This window comes from Myxocyprinus asiaticus, chromosome 14 (assembly GCF_019703515.2).
Source record: "Myxocyprinus asiaticus isolate MX2 ecotype Aquarium Trade chromosome 14, UBuf_Myxa_2, whole genome shotgun sequence".
Lineage (NCBI taxonomy): Eukaryota > Metazoa > Chordata > Actinopteri > Cypriniformes > Catostomidae > Myxocyprinus > Myxocyprinus asiaticus.
This window is the reverse complement of record NC_059357.1, coordinates 41,422,602-41,441,262: the sequence shown is the minus strand read 5'-3', so window position 1 is coordinate 41,441,262 and position 18,661 is coordinate 41,422,602. Positions and strand designations below refer to the sequence as shown.

Here is an 18,661-nt window from a genome sequence, read left to right as displayed (position 1 = left end):
TAAAATTTCTTACATTTACTTTAGGAGCTATACTGCAGAAGAAAAAAATTGTTATCGGAAAATGTTGAATGTGATATTTAGTATATTTTAATACAGTTACCCTTGGTAAATATAAGAAGGCTGTGGAAAAATGTCTTTATTGTTTATCCTTTTGATCTTTATTTCAAAATATTCACTAAAATGTAACCTTTAATTGAAGTAAACTAATTGAAAAGGGGGAAAAAAACCCTAGAAATTCTTTTGAGTAAAATATATCTGAAGTATATTCCCATTCATATTTTACATTTTTTTAGTACACCTGAGTGACAAGGTACATGAAATTGTTCAGCCATTTCAGCCAGTTCATTTATGTGAGGTAACATGCAAGCCACAGTGGGTAAGACCAAAGTATATAGTTATGATGTATAGCAAAAGTTCACAAAATGGGAAGTGACCATAAGAAAATAGCTAATGCATTGAAACTGCCCATTTCCAACATCAGAGCAATAATTAACAAGTTCCAATCAACTAGATATGTTAAGAATTGGCCTGGAAGTGTGTCTGTATTGTCTCCAAGCATGGTGAGGAGGATGGTTCGAGTGACCAAAAATTCTCCAAGGATCACAGCTGGAGAATTGCAGAAATTAGTTGGCTCTTGGGGTCAGAAACTCTCCAAAACTACAATAAGACGTCACCTACATCACACGATATTTGGGAGGGTTTCAAGAAAAAGCCTCTGCTCTCATCCAGCAGCAAACTCAAGCATCTTCAGTTTGCCAGACACTACTGGAACTTCAAATGGGACCCGGTTCTATGGTCAGATGCTTTTTTTGGCAGCAAACACCAGAGATGGGTTTGGCGCACACAGAGATGAAGTACTCAATGCCCACGGTTAAATGTGGTGCTGGATCTTTAATGTTGTGGGGCTGTTTTTATGCCAGAGGCCCTGGACATCTTGTTTGGATGCATGGCATCATGGACTCTATCAAATACCGACTAGAATTGCTCCGATACCAAAATTTTGGCTTCGGTACGATACCAGCCCTGGTACCTCGGTATCGATACTAACTCGATACTTAGGCAACAAATTAAAAAAACCTCAGATTTTTGATGAAATTACACAGAAAATTACTTGTCTAAAAGAACTGCATAAAGTCTTATAGATATAAATTAAGACTTTCTGTTTAAATTTTCTGGATTCCATGTTAAATATTTTAATTAAATGTTATGATCAAATTGCATTTAATCAAATACATACTGTACAGCTTTAATCAAATATATATATATATATATATATATATATATATATATATACACACATACATACACACACACTGGCAGCCAAAAGTTTGGAATAATGTACAGATTTAGCTGTTTTGGAAGGAAGTTGGTACTTTAATTCACCAAAGTGGCATTCAACTGATCACAATGTATAGTCAGTACATTACTGATGTAAAAAACAGCACCATCACTATTTGGGAAAAGTAATTTTTGATCAAATCTAGACAGGCCAAGTTTCCAGCAGCCATCACTCAACACCTAGTCCTTGAGTAATCATGCTAAATTGCTAATTTGATACTAGAAAATCACTTGCCATTATATCAAGCACAGTTGAAAGATATTTGGTTCTTTAAATGAAGCTTAACATTGTCTTTATGTTTGTTTTTGAGTTGCAACAGTATGCAATAGACTGGCATGTTTTAAGGTCAATATTAGGTCAAAATAAACAGCTTTCTCTAGAAACTCGTCAGTCAATCACTGTTTTGAGGAATGAAGGCTATACAATGCTTGAAATGCCTGTACACTACAGTCTTCAAAGACAAAGGACAACTGGCTCTAACAAGGACAGAAAGAGATGTGGAAGGCCAGATGTACAACTAAACAAGAGGATAAGTACATCAGAGACTCTAGTTTGAGAAATAGATGCCTCACATGTCCTCAGCTGACAGCTTCATTGAATTCTACCCGCTCAACACCAGTTTCATGTACAACAGTAAAGAGAAGACTCAGGGGTGCAGGCCTTATGGGAAGAATTGCAAAGAAAAAGCCACTTTTGAAACAGAAAAACAAAAAGAAAATGTTAGAGTGGGCAAAGAAACACAGACATTGGACAACAGATAATTGGAAAAGAGTGTTATGGATCTTAACCCCATTGAGCTTTTGTGGGATCAGCTAGACTGTAAGGTGTGTGAGAAGTGCCCAACAAGACATTCATCTATGTCAAATGCTACAGGAAGTGTGGGGTGAAATGTCACCTGAGTATCTGGACAAACTGACAGCTAGAATGCCAAGGATCTGCAAAGCTGTCATTGTGCACGTGGAGGATTTTTTTGATGAGAACTCTTTGAAGTAGTTTCACAGTAGTTTGTGTGCGTGCTTGTGTGTGTGTTCGTATGCATGCCTGTGTGTGTGTGGAGATGACAGGGCAGAGAGGCGCCTCTTATTTATACTGTGGCGCGAAGCACATGTTACTGTATTTCATTAAATAACATTATTCTGCTGTTTAATGATCACGCTTGGCCATATAGAGGCTTTTTTATTATTACTTTCAAATGGTCTGATTTCAAAACTTCCACATTGCATTACATTTTGCTAACGGCAGCATACTTTAATATGGTACTGAAATTAACAAAAAGATGATATCATACCGGTTGAAATTTTTTGGTATCGTGATATTTCGTTAGTACGCAAGATAGTGCGCAACCCTAATACCAACAGATACTAAATCAAAACCTGACTGCCTCTGCCAGAAAGCTTAAAATGGGCCGTGGTTGGATCTTCCAGCAGGACAATGATCAAAAACACACATCAAAATACACACGACACAAAAATGGTTCACTGACCACAAAATCAAGGTTCTGCCATGGCCATTCTAGTCCCCTGACCCGAACCCCATAGAAAACTGGGGGGTGAACTGAAGAGGAGAATCCACCAGCGTGGACCTCGGAATTTGAAGGTTCTGTAGAGATTCTGTATGGAGGAATGGTCTCAGATCCCTTGCCATGTGTTCTCCAACCTAATTAGGCATTATAGGTGAAGACTCAAAGCTGGTACCTTGGCAAAGGGTAGTTGCACAAAGTATTGTATAAAAGGGTGCAAACATTTTGTCACACATATATTTGACAAATATTTGTTTTAATGATAAATCTTGTGATGTGTTTGCAATTATTTGATATCCATTAGAAGATTTTTTTTTTTTTTGTTGAATGAAACGAAGACAATTTTCACAGCCTTCTTTGCTCATATTTACCAAGGGTGCCAATATTTTTGGCCACAACTGTATTTTAAAATATCTAAAAATCCTTAAAACAAGATACATTTACTTGAGAAGCAACATATAAGATATTTAAGGATTTTTAGATCAAAAACACTTGATAACAATACGAATTGTTTTTGCTGTGAATTTGTTAATGAAATAAACTTAATAAAAATCCAAGTATTTTTTTTTCCTTTTAATTCAGTGAATGTCATTTAGAGGTATTTAAAAAAAAAAATGATTTTGTTCTCTTTATTGTCAGTAAGATCATTTAATACAACCTTTTAATTCAGGGCACAAGCTGAATAGTTGGTTAAGAGCTAATGATTAATCATTGCAATAATCACCAGAATAGTTGAATTATCGTTCTAATACTCGTTAGATTAGTCGATTATCAAAATAATCGTTAGTTGCAGTCCTAGTTTACAGGTGTAAAAGTGTATTTGAGTAATTATGCAAACAAATCATTGAATCAAAAGTGAATCGATTAATTGAAATGGACAGTCTGAACTGATTCACCAAAATTAATCGATCGTAACAGCATTTTTATTACTGAAGTTTAAATCAGAGGCTTCCACTATAGGGTGAATGTTTACACCATTACAAATTCAGCAAATAAATGCATTAAACATTGGGAATTATTGTTTTAAGTATTATCAACTATTTCATTTCGTCATATTGATTCTTTTCAACGTACTGGTGCAGTTTTACTACCCTAAGCAGAATGTTGTCATTCAGTCTTTCTATTTTACTCTCTTTAATTTTATTGCAGTTTGCACCTATTCTCTGGTCAGCTGTGTAGAGTGTGAGTATGCAGTCTTTTGGCTCTGACTGCAGTTTCACATTGTTCCATGCAGATGATCTAAATGTGGAAGAAGTGCTATTGAAAGTTGACTTGACTCAACTTGCTCCTCTTAATTCCCAATAACAGACTTGAAATTCAAGAAGACCAAGCCATCCTTTGAAACACCCTCTGCCTGCAGTTTGAAAGGTGTTGTCGTTTCACACAAAACGTGGTGGCTTAAAGGAATAGTTCATCCAAAAATGAAAATTTGCTGATAATTTACTCACCCTCAGGCCATCCAAGATGTATCGGCGTTTCTTTCTTCATCAAAACAAAATATAAGACTTTTAGGATTTAATTTCCTCCTCTAAACAATGCAAGTGAATGTCCTCCATTTTTTAACGGTCCAAAAATGCATATTTAGGGTGCATCAAAATAATCCACATGACTCCAGTCGATAAATAAAGATCTTCTGAACCCAAACGATTGATTATTTTGAGAAACAAAACAATACTTATATACTTTTTAACTACAAATCATGATAGGGATGGCGTAAGCTCGTTGGTAAGGTCACGCGTCATGTGGAGGAGTCAGGAAGCGCGTCATTGTTTACAAGAGAAACTTGTGCCATTCACAAACCAAAACAGTCCAAAACAATTTCAAAACAATATAAAAAAATAAAATAAAAATCATTTCCAAATAATAATAATTAAAAAAAAAAACAATTTAAACAATGACGCGCTTCCTGACTCCTCCTCCACGTGACACGTGACCTTACCAACGAGCTTACGTCATCCCTCTTATGAGCGCACGTCACATAGATGTACGGAAGTGAACATTTGTAGTTAAAAAGTATATAAATATTGTTTTGTTTCTCAAAATAATAAATCGTTTGGGTTAAGAAAAACTTTATTTGTCGACCGGAGTCGATGGATTATTTTGATGCACCCTAAATATGCATTTTGGACCGTCAAAAAATGGAGGACATTCACTTGCATTGTTTAGAGGAGGAGGCCGGAAATCCTAAAAGTCTTAAATTCTGAATTGATGAAGAAAGAAACTCAGATACATCTTGGATGGCCTGAGGGTGAGTAAATTCAGCAAATTTTCATTTTTGGGTGAACTATTCCTTTAAGCATCATTGTTTGTTTTCATTTGGACTTTTGCAGTATCATACTGCTTGTACCCAATCATAACACATGAGCAGTCTAGCAGAAGAGGTTGAGCCGGATAAAGTTTGTAATTTTAGCAAATATAAACACACTTGTTCATAGTGCCAATCTTTTACTACAGCCTGTTTGATGTTTCAAATAGAAATAAAAATGGCTTGAGGAACCCATTGGGGGTAATACTCATCTTATAGGGATGGAACAGGATTTTAATTGGTTTCATGCCAGCTGTGAACCGTACCAGAGTTCACATGAGCAAATTTGGAAAACCTACTTCACGCCAACCAAACGAACCCAACTGTGATGTCAAACGGACTCTGGTCAGCACTAACAGCTGTGGAGTTAAAGCACCTGTCTACTCTATCCACACACAGGACAATTTGAGAATACACTACTGTGTCCAGTTGGGTCATCTCCACTTCTGTGCAAGTGAAGATCACTTTATTATGCAAGAGAACCAAAATAAGAGCTGGCAGCTTGGTGTTTATTGGCCTGTGAAGTAGTTGAATAATTTGTGATGCTTGCCAAGTCATGATATAAACCCATGAGTCAGATAAGAACAACAAATGGGGAGGTGATCCTGCAACTGCCCACTACATGCCACTCAGCAGAAGAGCAGGAGTTCAATCTACAGCACCAGCACTGACCGACAGTAACGATCAAGACATCACTCAATTGTACCACAGTAGCGCTGGGTAATACGATGGTACATACCATGCAACAGTTGAAGCGTATCAATCTTTTCTGCTATACTGTGGTATATTAAAAATCCAACACCAAGCAGAAAGCTATAGTCTTCTCTGTAAACTCTCTTGTAGTATAGACAGCTTCATGTAGCTATTATAATGAGAGCAATTTAAAGGAATAGTTCACCCAAAAATGAAAATTCTCTCATTATTCATTTATCCTGATTCCATACCAGATGTGTATGACTGTCTTTCTTTAGCAGAACACAAATGAAGATTTTTAGAAGAAGATAGAGCACTTACACAGGTGCCAGCACTTTGACGGTCCAAAAGTTCACATTTAGGCAGCATCAAAGTAATCCATGTGACTCCAGTCGATCAATGAATGTCTTCTGAAGCAAATCAATAGGTTTATGTAAGTTGATAATTAAAACGTTTTTAACTTTAAATAGGCACTTCCATCTAGGGCTCTGATGCTGTTTGAAATGGCCAAACTCTCATGTGATGTTCGTTCTTCTGTTGTAAGCGCCACTTCCAAATTCTCGTGTGAACTCGACGACACGCTTGCATTACGCGACAGCTACGTGATGCATCAGCTGCTGGCAGGAAGCACTTTTTAAAAGATAAAAACATTTTAATTATCCATTTATTTTTTACACAAACGTATCGATTTGCTTCAGAAGACATTCACTGACCGACTGGAGTCAAGTGAATTACTTTTATGCTGCCTAAATATGACTTTTGGACCATCAAAGTGCTGGCACCCATGTACTTGCATTATGAGGACCTGACAGAGCTCTGTTTTCTTCTAAAAATCTTCATTTGTGTTCTGCTGAAGAAAGACAGTCATACACATCTGGGATGGCATCAGGGTAAGTGAATAATGAGATAAATTTCATTTTTACTATTTCTTTAAGTTTTCACTATAAGTTGTACTTAATGTGCTCTATATAATTATAAAGTAATATATAGTTTAATTTATTGGATTATTGACAAATGGGCATTATCACATGGTTATATTGAATTTCCAGCCAAGGATAACTACATTGTGGTATATACGGTTACTGTGATAAACAGTTAATCATATTGTGATAGAAGATTTTGGTCATACTGCCCACCTCTTTTCTACAGTAACCCTTATACTTACTGAGCTGAAACCCTGATTTCTTTTTAGTTTCACTTTCTCATGTGATGCATTGACCTTTTGGCCATTGCTTGCTTAATTTTCAGTGCAGCGGTGTTATTGATTTACTCTGTTTCAAGACATATGCAATGCACTCTAGCTCAACCCTGCCTTGCTCGTGTAAGTTGACGTTAGATGTATTTTACATGTCCTGATCATAAACGTAAGGGCTGTCATGTTTGGCCAGCTTATTTTGATGAAAGCTTTTATTAAGATTTCATCAAAAAAAACTATTATTTTTTTTATTATTTTTATTAAGACTTCCTTAACATGTTCTTAATGTCTTAAACCGTCTCAGGAATAAGCCACCATTTTTTTTAATAATTAACCATCTGACCTCCTTTCTGCACAATTGGGTGGTGAAGCCAAGTGGTTAAAGAACTGGGCTGCTAATCAAAAGGTTGTAAGTTCAGACTCTGTAAGGGCTGATCCATGAACTATGACCATTGTGCCCTTGATCAAGACATTTTACCTCAGTTTACTCCAGGTGGATTGTCTCCATAATACATTTACTGTAAATCACTGTGAATAGAAGTATCTGATAAAAGGTGAAAAATTAACAGGTAAACAGTGGCCACATACACACTGCTAAGTTTAGTAAGTGACAACCACATTTAAATGAATCCTCTATTCTATGTGTGTACAGAATACAGGAGTCACTTTTGAAATTGTGATGGTTGACAATTTATTAATATATTTAGCAATATGTGATACTCGCAGACATTTTTTGCTGCTTGCAGCTGTAAACTTGTGTAAAGACTTGGTGTTTTGCGTTTGTTGTCAGCTGTTTTTCACAAAAGGAATAATAGTGACCGGAGACGTATTTGTGTCATTGTTGTCAGAGGTGGCGACTTGTGTTTATGCTCTTTAAGCTGCTGCATTTTTGACCTGCTCCATCATTTAGAGTCGTATTCACCCAGAATCACATTTTGAGATTTATGCACTACAGTAAAAAGGAAGATTTATTCAAGCGTACTTTGAATTATTAAAGCATGATTAACAGTTTAAGTAAAAAATAATAATACAGGCACAGACAGGATATATCCATATCTAGGCCTATACAACATCAATGCAGGCTCACACAGCATATTTGGAACAGATCCATGTATTTACATTTAAGCCCTGCTCACACCGCCGGCCACATAGAGCGACAAAGCGATATGATCCCATTAATTTTCAATGAAAGTTAAGCGACTACCGGCGACACAAGCGACAGTGACCGTTGGCGACAGAGGTCGCTGTGGCGAGCGACAAGACAAAGTTGAGAAAAGTTTAACTATGCAAATGACAAGCGACATTCGGAAGCGAGTACCAATGAGAGTGAAGACAGTGGAGCTTACGTCATCCGTCTCCATGCAGTGACTGTGCGAGATACTGGAGTCGAGAGCAGGCAAGAGGGAGAAGTTAAAAGTTTCTATGAGCGATTACACTGTTCTAAATCATTTGTCTGTAACCACATACATGGGTATAGCCTAATAAAAATGATGCATGGAAAACTGTGACGACTTTCAGAGTGAATTTGATTCATACATTGATAGATCATTCATCTTGGTCATGATACTGTATGATGCATTGAGCACTGCTGCAGGTTATATTAAAAACTCTGAGAGAGGCAGTGCGTGTGGAGCAAGGAAGGGCATTAATGAAGCATATTCGGTGCTAGAGAAAAATATGCAAGTATATAGTGCTGAAAGATCAGTGACCCGGAGCACTTGTACACCGCTCTTTTATTTTGTCGCGCTGCTAACCTAAAGTGTAGAAACGGTGAGATGGGGCAACCGTTGTCATGATGTCTCACGGTCCAAATGGAACAAATCTGGGGTCTGGACCACCGTCTGCTAATTGGTGACCGCTGGCATAGAGTATTGTTATGTTTATTGCAACTTCAGTTTCCGCATTATTACCTTTGAAAACAGCTTGTCCTCTCAGTGATGCATCTTTCTCTCGCTGCTTTCCTCTTTCCCACCTCTCCTACACTAATACGGAGAACAGTGTTGATTGGCCATTTGCTCGTGACATAACCAATCCGATAATACTGTGGGTGGTACATTGAGCCAGATTACGAGAAGTAACCTTTCAGAGAGAGGCAGTGGCATCAGAGCCAACGGAGCACATTTGAAAATTTATTGGCAATCAGATCAGACAAAATAACAATTCCAATAATTAGAAAAATTATTAATATCATCTACCCCTATTTTGTAGTCCATCAATCATACCGGTGTAGTTCGATCAATCGTACCGGTGTTTTTTGTTTGTTGCAAAGACGGACTAGCAAACCTAGATAATGACATTTCACCCCACGCTTCCTGTAGCACTTGCCACAGATGTGGTTGTCTTGTTGGGCTCTTCTCACACACCTTACAGTCTAGCTGATCCCACAAAAGCTCAATGGGGTTAAGATCCATAACACTCTTTTCCAATTATCTGTTGTCCAATGTCTGTTTCTTTGCCCACTCTAACCTTTCTTTTTGTTTTTCTGTTTCAAAAGTGGCTTTTTCTTTGCAATTCTTCCCATAAGGCCTGCACCCCTGAGTCTTCTCTTTACACTTGTACATGAAACTGGTGTTGAGCAGGTAGAATTCAATGAAGCTGTCAGCTGAGGACATGTGAGGCATCTATTTCTCAAACTAGAGACTCTGATGTACAGTGCATCCGGAAAGTATTCACAGCGCTTCACTTTTTCCACATTTTATGTTACAGCCTTATTCCAAAATGGATTAAATGTATTATTTTCCTCAAAAATCTACAAACAATACCCCATAATGACAACGTGAAAGAAGTTTTTTTGAAATCTTTGCATATTTATTAAAAATAAAAAAAAACACATGTACATATGTATTCACAGCCTTTGCCATGACATTCAAAATTGAGCTCAGGTGCATCCTGTTTCCACTGATCATCCTTGAGATGTTTCTACAACTTGATTGAAACAAAGCCATGAAGTCCAAGGAATTGTCTGTAGACCGCCGAGACAGGATTGTATCGAGGCACAGTTCTGGGGAAGAGTACAGAAAAATGTCTGCTTCATTGAAGGTCCCAATGAGCACAGTAGCCTCCATCATCCGTAAATGGAAGAAGTTTGGAACCACCAGGACTCTTCCTAGAGCTGGCCGCCTGGCCAAACTGAGCGATCGGGAGAGAAGGGCCTTAGTCAGGGAGGTGACCAAGAACCCGATGGTCACTCTGACAGAGCTCCAGCGTTTCTCTGTGGAGAGAGGGGAACCTTCCAGAACAACAACCATCTCTGCAGCACTCCACCAATCAGGCCTGTATGGTAGAGTGGCCAGACGGAAGCCACTCCTCAGTAAAAGGCACATGACAGCCTGCCTGGAGTTTGCCAAAAGGCACCTGAAGGACTCTCAGACCATGAGAAACAAAGATTGAACTCTTTGGCCTAAATGGCAAGCGTCATGCCTGGAGGAAACCAGGCACCGCTTATCACCTGGCCAATACCATCCCTACAGTGAAGCATGGTGGTGGCAGCATCATGCTGTGGGGATGTTTTTCAGCGGCAGGAACTGGGAGACTAGTCAGGATCGAGGGAAAGATGAATGCAGCAATGTACAGAGACATCCTTGATGAAAACCTGCTCCAGAGCGCTCTGGACCTCAGATTGGGGCGAAGGTTCATCTTCCAACAGGACAACGATCCTAAGCACACAGCCAAGATAACAAAGGAGTGGCTCCGGGACAATTCTGTGAATGTCCTTGAGTGGCCCAGCCAGAGCCCAGACTTGAACCCGATTGATTATCTCTGGAGAGATCTGAAAATGGCTGTGCACGGACGCTCCCCATCCAACCTGATGGAGCTTGAGAGGTCCTGCAAAGAAGAATTGGAGAAACTGCCCAAAAATAGATGTGCCAAGCTTGTAGCATCATACTCAAAAAGACTTGAGGCTGTAATTGGTGCCAAAGGTGCTTCAACAAAGTATTGAGCAAAGGCTGTGAATACTTATGTACATGTGATTTTTTTTATTTTTTTTGTAGTATTGTTTGTAGAATTTTGAGGAAAATAATGAATTTAATCAATTTTGGAATAAGGCTGTAACATAATGTGGAAAAAGTGAAGCGCTGTGAATACTTTCCGGATGCACTGTACTTATCCTCTTGTTTAGTTGTACATCTGGCCTTCCACATCTCTTTCTGTCCTTGTTAGAGCCAGTTGTCCTTTGTCTTTGAAGACTGTAGTGTACACCTTTGTATGAAATCTTCAGTTTTTTGTCAGTTTCAAGCATTGTATAGCCTTCGTTCCTCAAAACAATGATTGACTGACGAGTTTCTAGAGAAAGCTGTTTCTTTTGACCTAATATTGACCTTAAAACATGCCAGTCTATTGCATACTGTGGCAACTCAAAAACAAACACTAAGACAATGTTAAGCTTCATTTAACAAACCAAATATCTTTCAGCTGTGTTTGATATAATGGCAAGTGATTTTCTAGTTCCAAATTAGCAATTTAGCATGATTACTCACGGATAAGTTGTTGGAGTGATGGCTGCTGGAAATGGGGCCCGTCTAGATTTGATTAAAAATGACTTTTTTCATTTTTTTACATCAGCAATGTCCTGACTATACTTTGTGATCAGTTGAATGCCACTTTGGTGAATTAAAGTACCAGTTTCCTTATGAAACAGCAGAATCTGTATATTATTCCAAAACGTTTGGCTGCCAGTGTGTTGAAAATGAATAAAATCCCAGATGCAGTTTTTTGTTCAACACAAAATCCCAATAGTAACCAGACAAAAAATTACGATTTGGTGCATAACGCAAGACATTTAAGTATAAACAAGCCCAAAACACACCGGGGACTCTTATTTTGAAACGACGAAATGATGAAAAAACTATCAACATAGGTTTTTTCCGATAGCTGATCGTTCCAAAAAGCAACTATTGGTGCAGATTAATCTGTAAAACCTATATATCGGTCTGCCTCTAGCTGACACCCTTCAAATATTGCATTATGCATTGTGTTAAGTTGCCTATACTTGGACATACAGATGAAGACTGTAGCTCGACTAGGCATAAACCTGCCGTAGCTTGATTATAGCCATGCATGTAAACGTACCAGACCATAAACCTTTGTTATTGATCTCACTCCATATTCTTGACACTCTATCCTGAGAACATCGGAATTTTTCACATTGTCTTGTTACATTTTCACATCAAATACTGCTACTTTACGTCCCAATCATAGGAAATGCTTTGATTCCATCTGATTTTAGGAGTTTCACTGGCATAATTAGGTTGTGATGCTTATAAGAGCACTTCAGCTCAATGTGTCGAAGCTTGTGTGCTAACCACTAGGTCATGATGCCTCATCTGTGCAAATTTGTGTATAATTTTCAACTCTGCTAAAAATAAACCCGCTTTAATTTCTCTTTGATCTGCACGAGGATTCCAAAAAGGTACTTGGCAGGGAAGAGTCATAACTATCTGTAATCACGGTTGACATAGAGCTGACTCACAGGAATGACATTGGTTATTCTTAACCAGAAGTTCATCCACATTATTTGTATGTAATTCATTTCTGTCTACTCTATTTTATAATGAAATTTTATAGAAAAATGGTTTCTGGTGCTTTCTTAATAATAACATTTAGAATTTAATTACTCCAAACAAAGTCTAATTTAGAATAATCAAAATCATCAGTTTTGGCCCAATGTGTTCAGAATTTTTGGTTTCGCACAAGAATTTTGGTGCATCACTTATCGTCATCCAGGTGTAAATTTATAATTATTTTACCTAGTCAGTTTTTATGTAACTAAATATGCCAATGGGGTAAAAATAATACATTTACACAATATAATATTCTTATCATTTGTCTAAAATGGCAGTATGCATATGGAAATTATTTGCAGATCAGGTCATTTATAATCTTCACAATCTTCCTGTCATGTTCAATTTGTTGTATTTAAGTCAGAATATTCCTTTAACGACATATAGCACAAACTGTCTTTAAGGTGCATTTCGGAAGAAAAGATAATGTAATTGTGTCAGAATCATAAATTATTACTGAGACTGCCCATAAATAAAGATTAGTGTCCAAAGAGACAACATCTCATGACCCCAAGAATAGCATTTTTACCTTTTACTGAAGTCATGGCACATGAAAATATTATTATGATGGACACAGGATTGTGACCAACTTTCCATTGCTTTGCATCACTCTCCTTTGTTTTTTTTGTTTTGTTTTGTTTATGGTTTACATAAAATGTGGTTTTCACATCATTCTTTATTTGTAAATTGCAATCTATCATGCTGTCTAACCTCCTGGCCGATGGAGGAAACATTTGTTGGTTGCTAGAGATAAAACTGCATGTTTGGTAACTCGCCACTTCAAGATTTGTTGTATATGTAGCACTTGGTTAGCTTAAGGTATCTAGTTTGATGTTGTATGTAAAAAAATAACCGCAGGTTAAAGTGTTGGATGTAATTTAGTTCAATCTCTTAATTTTGGTTTTTAAATTTTGTCCTGCACATTTGATTGTTACTTTACAGTGTTAGTGGGCAAATCAAGCTAGCCTAACTTGTCCCTGGTTTATTTTATTTGCCTGGGTCACATCTCTCCTGGTTACTTAACAACTGGTGTCTCATGTATGTCCCCGAGCTCTCTGTGTAATTGCAAGGTTAGTTCTTTGAGTCATTTGACTCTGCACCAAGGAGTTTAGGTGAACACACAAACAAGTTACAGTCCAAAGATTGTAGATCTTTGTTCTGTGGAAATCTGCAAAATTCTCATGGAGCATGTGTATTTGCATGTGTGTGTGTGTATTGTGTATATTGTGTATGCGTGTATGTTTCATGTGAAAAGGTGTTGCTTATATGCCGTGTTTCGCTTCATGAAAATCAAACAAAATGTATTATATCACATACCATTACTTAGAGGATGTGATTATCTTTCGAAGGAGCCCATGCACAAGGTAATCAGAGGCATAGATCATTAGATTATTGACATCAAGCACAATGTGCAAACAGCCATCTGGCTTGCAGTCTGGCTGAAAACACGTTAGCTTTCCTGGATCTGATGACTTCATCGCTAAACCAATTGGATTGGGTTCAGATCGGTGCAAAGATCATCCATATTAGGGCAGAGAGAAATGTGATTGGTGACTGTTACATATGGCCACCAGGAGATGGCGCCAAGTACAAAACACAGACTCAGTGATGACTCAAATGGCACAGAATTAAATTCTGTGAAATCTCATTACTAAAATAATGTCTGCATGCTTTGCAAACCTTTAGTCATTGTTGTGTTTGCATGTGTAAGTAATACTTATGTACAATTATTATGTTTTATTTGTTTGGAGAGGCTACACTAGGATTTATTATTTTTGAAATGCTATAACGTTTGATTGCTTTGTTGAATCAACAGAAAATGTTATTCAGCTACAGGTGACATGATATAATGTCAAATCAGAAAAAGAAAATTTGAAAAGTTTTCTTTGCAATGATACCATATATATGGGACTATATATAACCATAATACATTTTTGGGGAATATATCAGCCATAATACCATTAGCGAGGTGATAATTATTAGATTTTCCCAATACATTTGCCGCTGATTTATCCTGCAGCGCTAATTAAATCCATCGCAATATTCAAATCATCACAGATAAATTGTAAATATTTTGAATATATATATACCCAGCCAGCCCTAGTTTGGGTTGGGCAATGAGCACCAAAAGATCCTCCTTGATGCTGCAGGATTTCAAATATGACTCCTCTTAACTGTGAATGTGATGGGAGTTTTGCAGAACAAGAGTTAGACCCTGTCTAAGTACACTAAACCATCTTAAATGGAATAAATGTTTAAAATGGCTTTTTATACAGGGCTATATACTGGCTATAGGGTTACTGGTGCAACATTTATTACTATTATTGGAGATCATGCCAACCACTGCTGAAAGATCTGCGTTAACATGTAAGTCATTGATATAAGTCCTTGTTGGCTAATTGCACAAGACAAACTACTGTGTTAGCAGGACAAACACACACATGACACTGCTGGTCCAGCTCATCTGATCTCAGATCTGTGTTACTGACCTCACCTGCCTTGAGAATCTTTTGCAACCAATTATACTGCCTTCTGTTGTGACCCCAGGAGAGATTTTTTGTTTTGATGAGTGGAATGGAGAGCAGTGTTAATGCTAGTGTGGTGACAGAACAGGTGGCGATGCTGATCCAGCCTTTCAACACTGACTTCCTAACTGTTGTCAGACACATCCATGGCAGAATGTTCACCAATAGTTTAGCTGCAAATTGCTGAGAGACCAGACTCATCCTATAATCCTTCAAAGAGAGAGATTAATTGAGAACAGTTTTCCTTGGTTACCTTGTTAAGGCCTATTTACGCTGAGAGTGAATGTTTGTCGCAACACAATTAAATTGTACCCTGCTGCTGTGACTGTTTGTATTTTTGGACCAAAACAATTATAATTTAGTCATTATATAATAATTTTCCACCCTGTCTCTGGCCCTCTGTCTGAAATGCTCTGTTTTAAGGTGTCTGGGGCCGGATTCACGAAAATGTTCTTAAGAAAAAAAATGAAGAAAGTTCTTAGGATAAATTATAAGAAGTTCGCAAGAACGTTCCTAAGTGCAATTCTTGAAAAATTCTTAAGTTCTCAAATATTTTCTTAAGAACATCTTAATTTTTTTCTTAAGAATAAAAAGACAGGCTTTGACATTGTCTGATCAGCCTGCTCATGGAGTTGCCTTGTCTAATAGCCTACAACAAATTCAATTCTTCAATGCTGGTAAATTGTAACGATAAATGTATCTAATCTTTTTTTTTTTAAGTAGCATGCACCTCGCGATCATTCTTTTGAGTGTAAAGTGCGTGAGATGTGTTAGTTTAACGACATTAACTGTCATAGGAAAATGTACTTGCTGCTAACCATTTGATAACTTTTCATTTGATATGGAGGACAAGAAAAGAAACAAAAACTATAGTAGACAAGAGCTTGATGTTCTTGTTGAAGAAATTACTGCGAGGAAAAAGTTCTCCTTGGGAAGCTTGATAATTATATCACGTTGGAAATTAAGAGGCGGGTAAATGGGAAAAGGTGGTGGAGCCTGTCTCCACTGTGCCCAACTCCGATAGAGATGTGGATGGGGGGTTAAAAAGAAAGTCTCAGCGTTCTGATGTTATAATTATTATGTTTCTATGAACATTAAAGATCGTAGAGAGAGAGAGCGCTATATGCAGCGCATCCGTTTGAATTAGCATGATTGGTCACCACATTAAGAAGCTTCAAAACAACATTTATTGTTTGAATTTGGTGATGACATTTACATGGTTTACAAGCTGAAATTGAAAATAGAATTAATCACAAAACAGTCAAAAACGTTTTTCGGTCTAAAATAACATTTCTATGTAAAGACTCCACATGAAAAACCCAGTAAATTCATTAAACATCTTTTAAAATTTAAGACAACTGTGAGGTTATCCTAACTTTAAGATGTTATTTATGACGATATTTAAGATTTTTTTATTTTTATTTTTTTTACGAGAATTTGAAAGCTGCTTAAGTTTTTCTCTTAAGAACAGTCTTAAGAAAAAAGATAAGAACTTTCTTAAGATGTTTTTTTTTTTTCAGGAATGCAAAATATTCTTAACTTTTTTTCTTAAGTTACAAATGAAGAAGAAAATGGTAGTTAAGAAGAAATTTCTTAAGAACATTTTGTGAATCTGGCCACTGGCTCTTTAAGACTTCAATACAAATGTCCACTGTTTTTTGTGAACACTGTTTTTCCCCAGTTTTGAACGCCCAATTCCGAATACACTCCAAGTCCTCGTGATGGTGTAGTGACTCGCCTCAATCCGGGTGGCGGAGGATGAATCTCAGTTGCCTCCGCGTCTGAGACCGTCAATCCATGCATCTTATCACGTGGCTTGTTGAGTGCGTTACCGCGGAGACGTTGCGCTTGTGGAGGCCCACGCTATTCTCCACGGCATCCACCCACAACTCGCCACATGCCCCACCGAGAGCGAGAACCACACATTATAGCGTCCACGAGGAGGTTACCCCATGTGACTCTACCCTCCCTAGCAACCGGGCCAATTTGGTTGCTTAGGAGACCTGGGTGGAGTCTCTCAGCATGCCCTGGTTTCTAACTCGCAACTCCAGGGGTGTTAGTCAGCATCAATACTCGCTGAGCTACCTAGTCCCCTCCCACTGTTATGATTGGCTAACATCATTCAGCCATTCCAATACAGCTATATTTTAAACGCAATCTGTAGAAAATGAACAAAATCCACACAACATTATAAAACTACATTTCTGAGTTAAAACATTACATACCCCAACACATTTCATCTGAATGTATCAAACCAGTTCGCTCAAGCACTATACACTATCAAACAATCATGACATATGAAATATTCACGAATACAATTATTTTCTTACAGATTTGCAGTCCAATAGTGTTTTAACTGCCCCATCCTTCAATAAAAATTCCTTTGCAAAGCTTGAATCATATTGTGACTGTACTACAATCCATGATGTTGTGTTCTTCAACAGGCCAAAGCAGAGACAATGGTCTTCACATATCACATCTTCCATGTTTTGTTTACACACAGGACTGCGTGTGTTTCACCCATTCAGTGGCAGCAGCAGAATGAGATGCGTTTTTAAAAGTTGGGCTTGTACGCTCTTAAAACGCAGCGCATATTGCCATTGTTGTGCGGAAAGGAATCAATACTCCATCAAAAATGTCCATGTTTGCAAAAGACCAACAATTAAGAATAGCACAGATGGGTGTAAAAACGGTCCAGGATGCCTTCAAAACAGCACAACAGCAAGACAGCGCAGCTGAATGAAACATAAAGGGGGATCCTTTTTAGAGTTATAACTTGACATTAAGTGGCACGAGATGTATGATAACGGTCAAAGCTGTTCATCTAGTGCACGTTTATGTAGAAAAACATTTAAATCCAGACAGGCGCATGAAAGTGTCCTGTGTAAGTCCACTTTGGATGAATCTTCCATGACAGGCCCATCTCTCTCCTCTTCACCTGTGTGACTGACTGAGCACCAGTGGGTGGGGCCAAGGGTGCAGTGATATAAAATAGGCATTGCATGTGCAGATCTATTTGGTCCCGAATTCCAAACAAGCCATTTTTGCAGCTTGGTTTAAACAAATGCTCTTTTTCTATTGAGGAGGATGTTTTCAGTTCTGAAACTTACAGTGTATTTTTATAGTACAAAAGATTAAGAAACATTTGTCATGTTCCCTTTAAGAACAGATGTGATTAAATTGATTCTAGTCTAATTAAAAATAATGGTGTATACTACACAAGGAATCCATCTACTATATTATCACTCCTTTAACATTCATGCAGTCTGTAACACATTGAGCTTTAATCAGGTGACTTTGTTTGTTCAGAAGAGTCTGCTGGAGACATTGATGTCTCTCTTACCGTCTCGCTGCTGTTGTCTCTGGCGGTGTTAGTGGCTCTTGCTGTATTGCTGCTCAACTGTGCGTCCTGCTGCAAAGAGCAAGAGATCAACTTTAAGGTGAGTGAAATGTCATCATATCTGTTTCAAAATCTCTGAAGTCGCCATAGTAGGTTGGGAAATGAACATTTGCCCACCAGACAT

General features: G+C 37.8%; 1 protein-coding gene across 1 annotated transcript in view; it reads left to right on the top strand.

The window, feature by feature from the left end:
• LOC127451149 (serine/threonine-protein kinase LMTK2-like) overlaps window positions 1-18,661 on the top strand; it is a 63,204-nt gene that overhangs the window by 3,362 nt on the left and 41,181 nt on the right. The window contains exon 2 of the mRNA XM_051715608.1: window positions 18,447-18,577. Within this exon, the coding sequence (XP_051571568.1) occupies window positions 18,447-18,577 (131 nt within the window). The remainder of the gene's footprint in view (window positions 1-18,446; window positions 18,578-18,661) is intronic.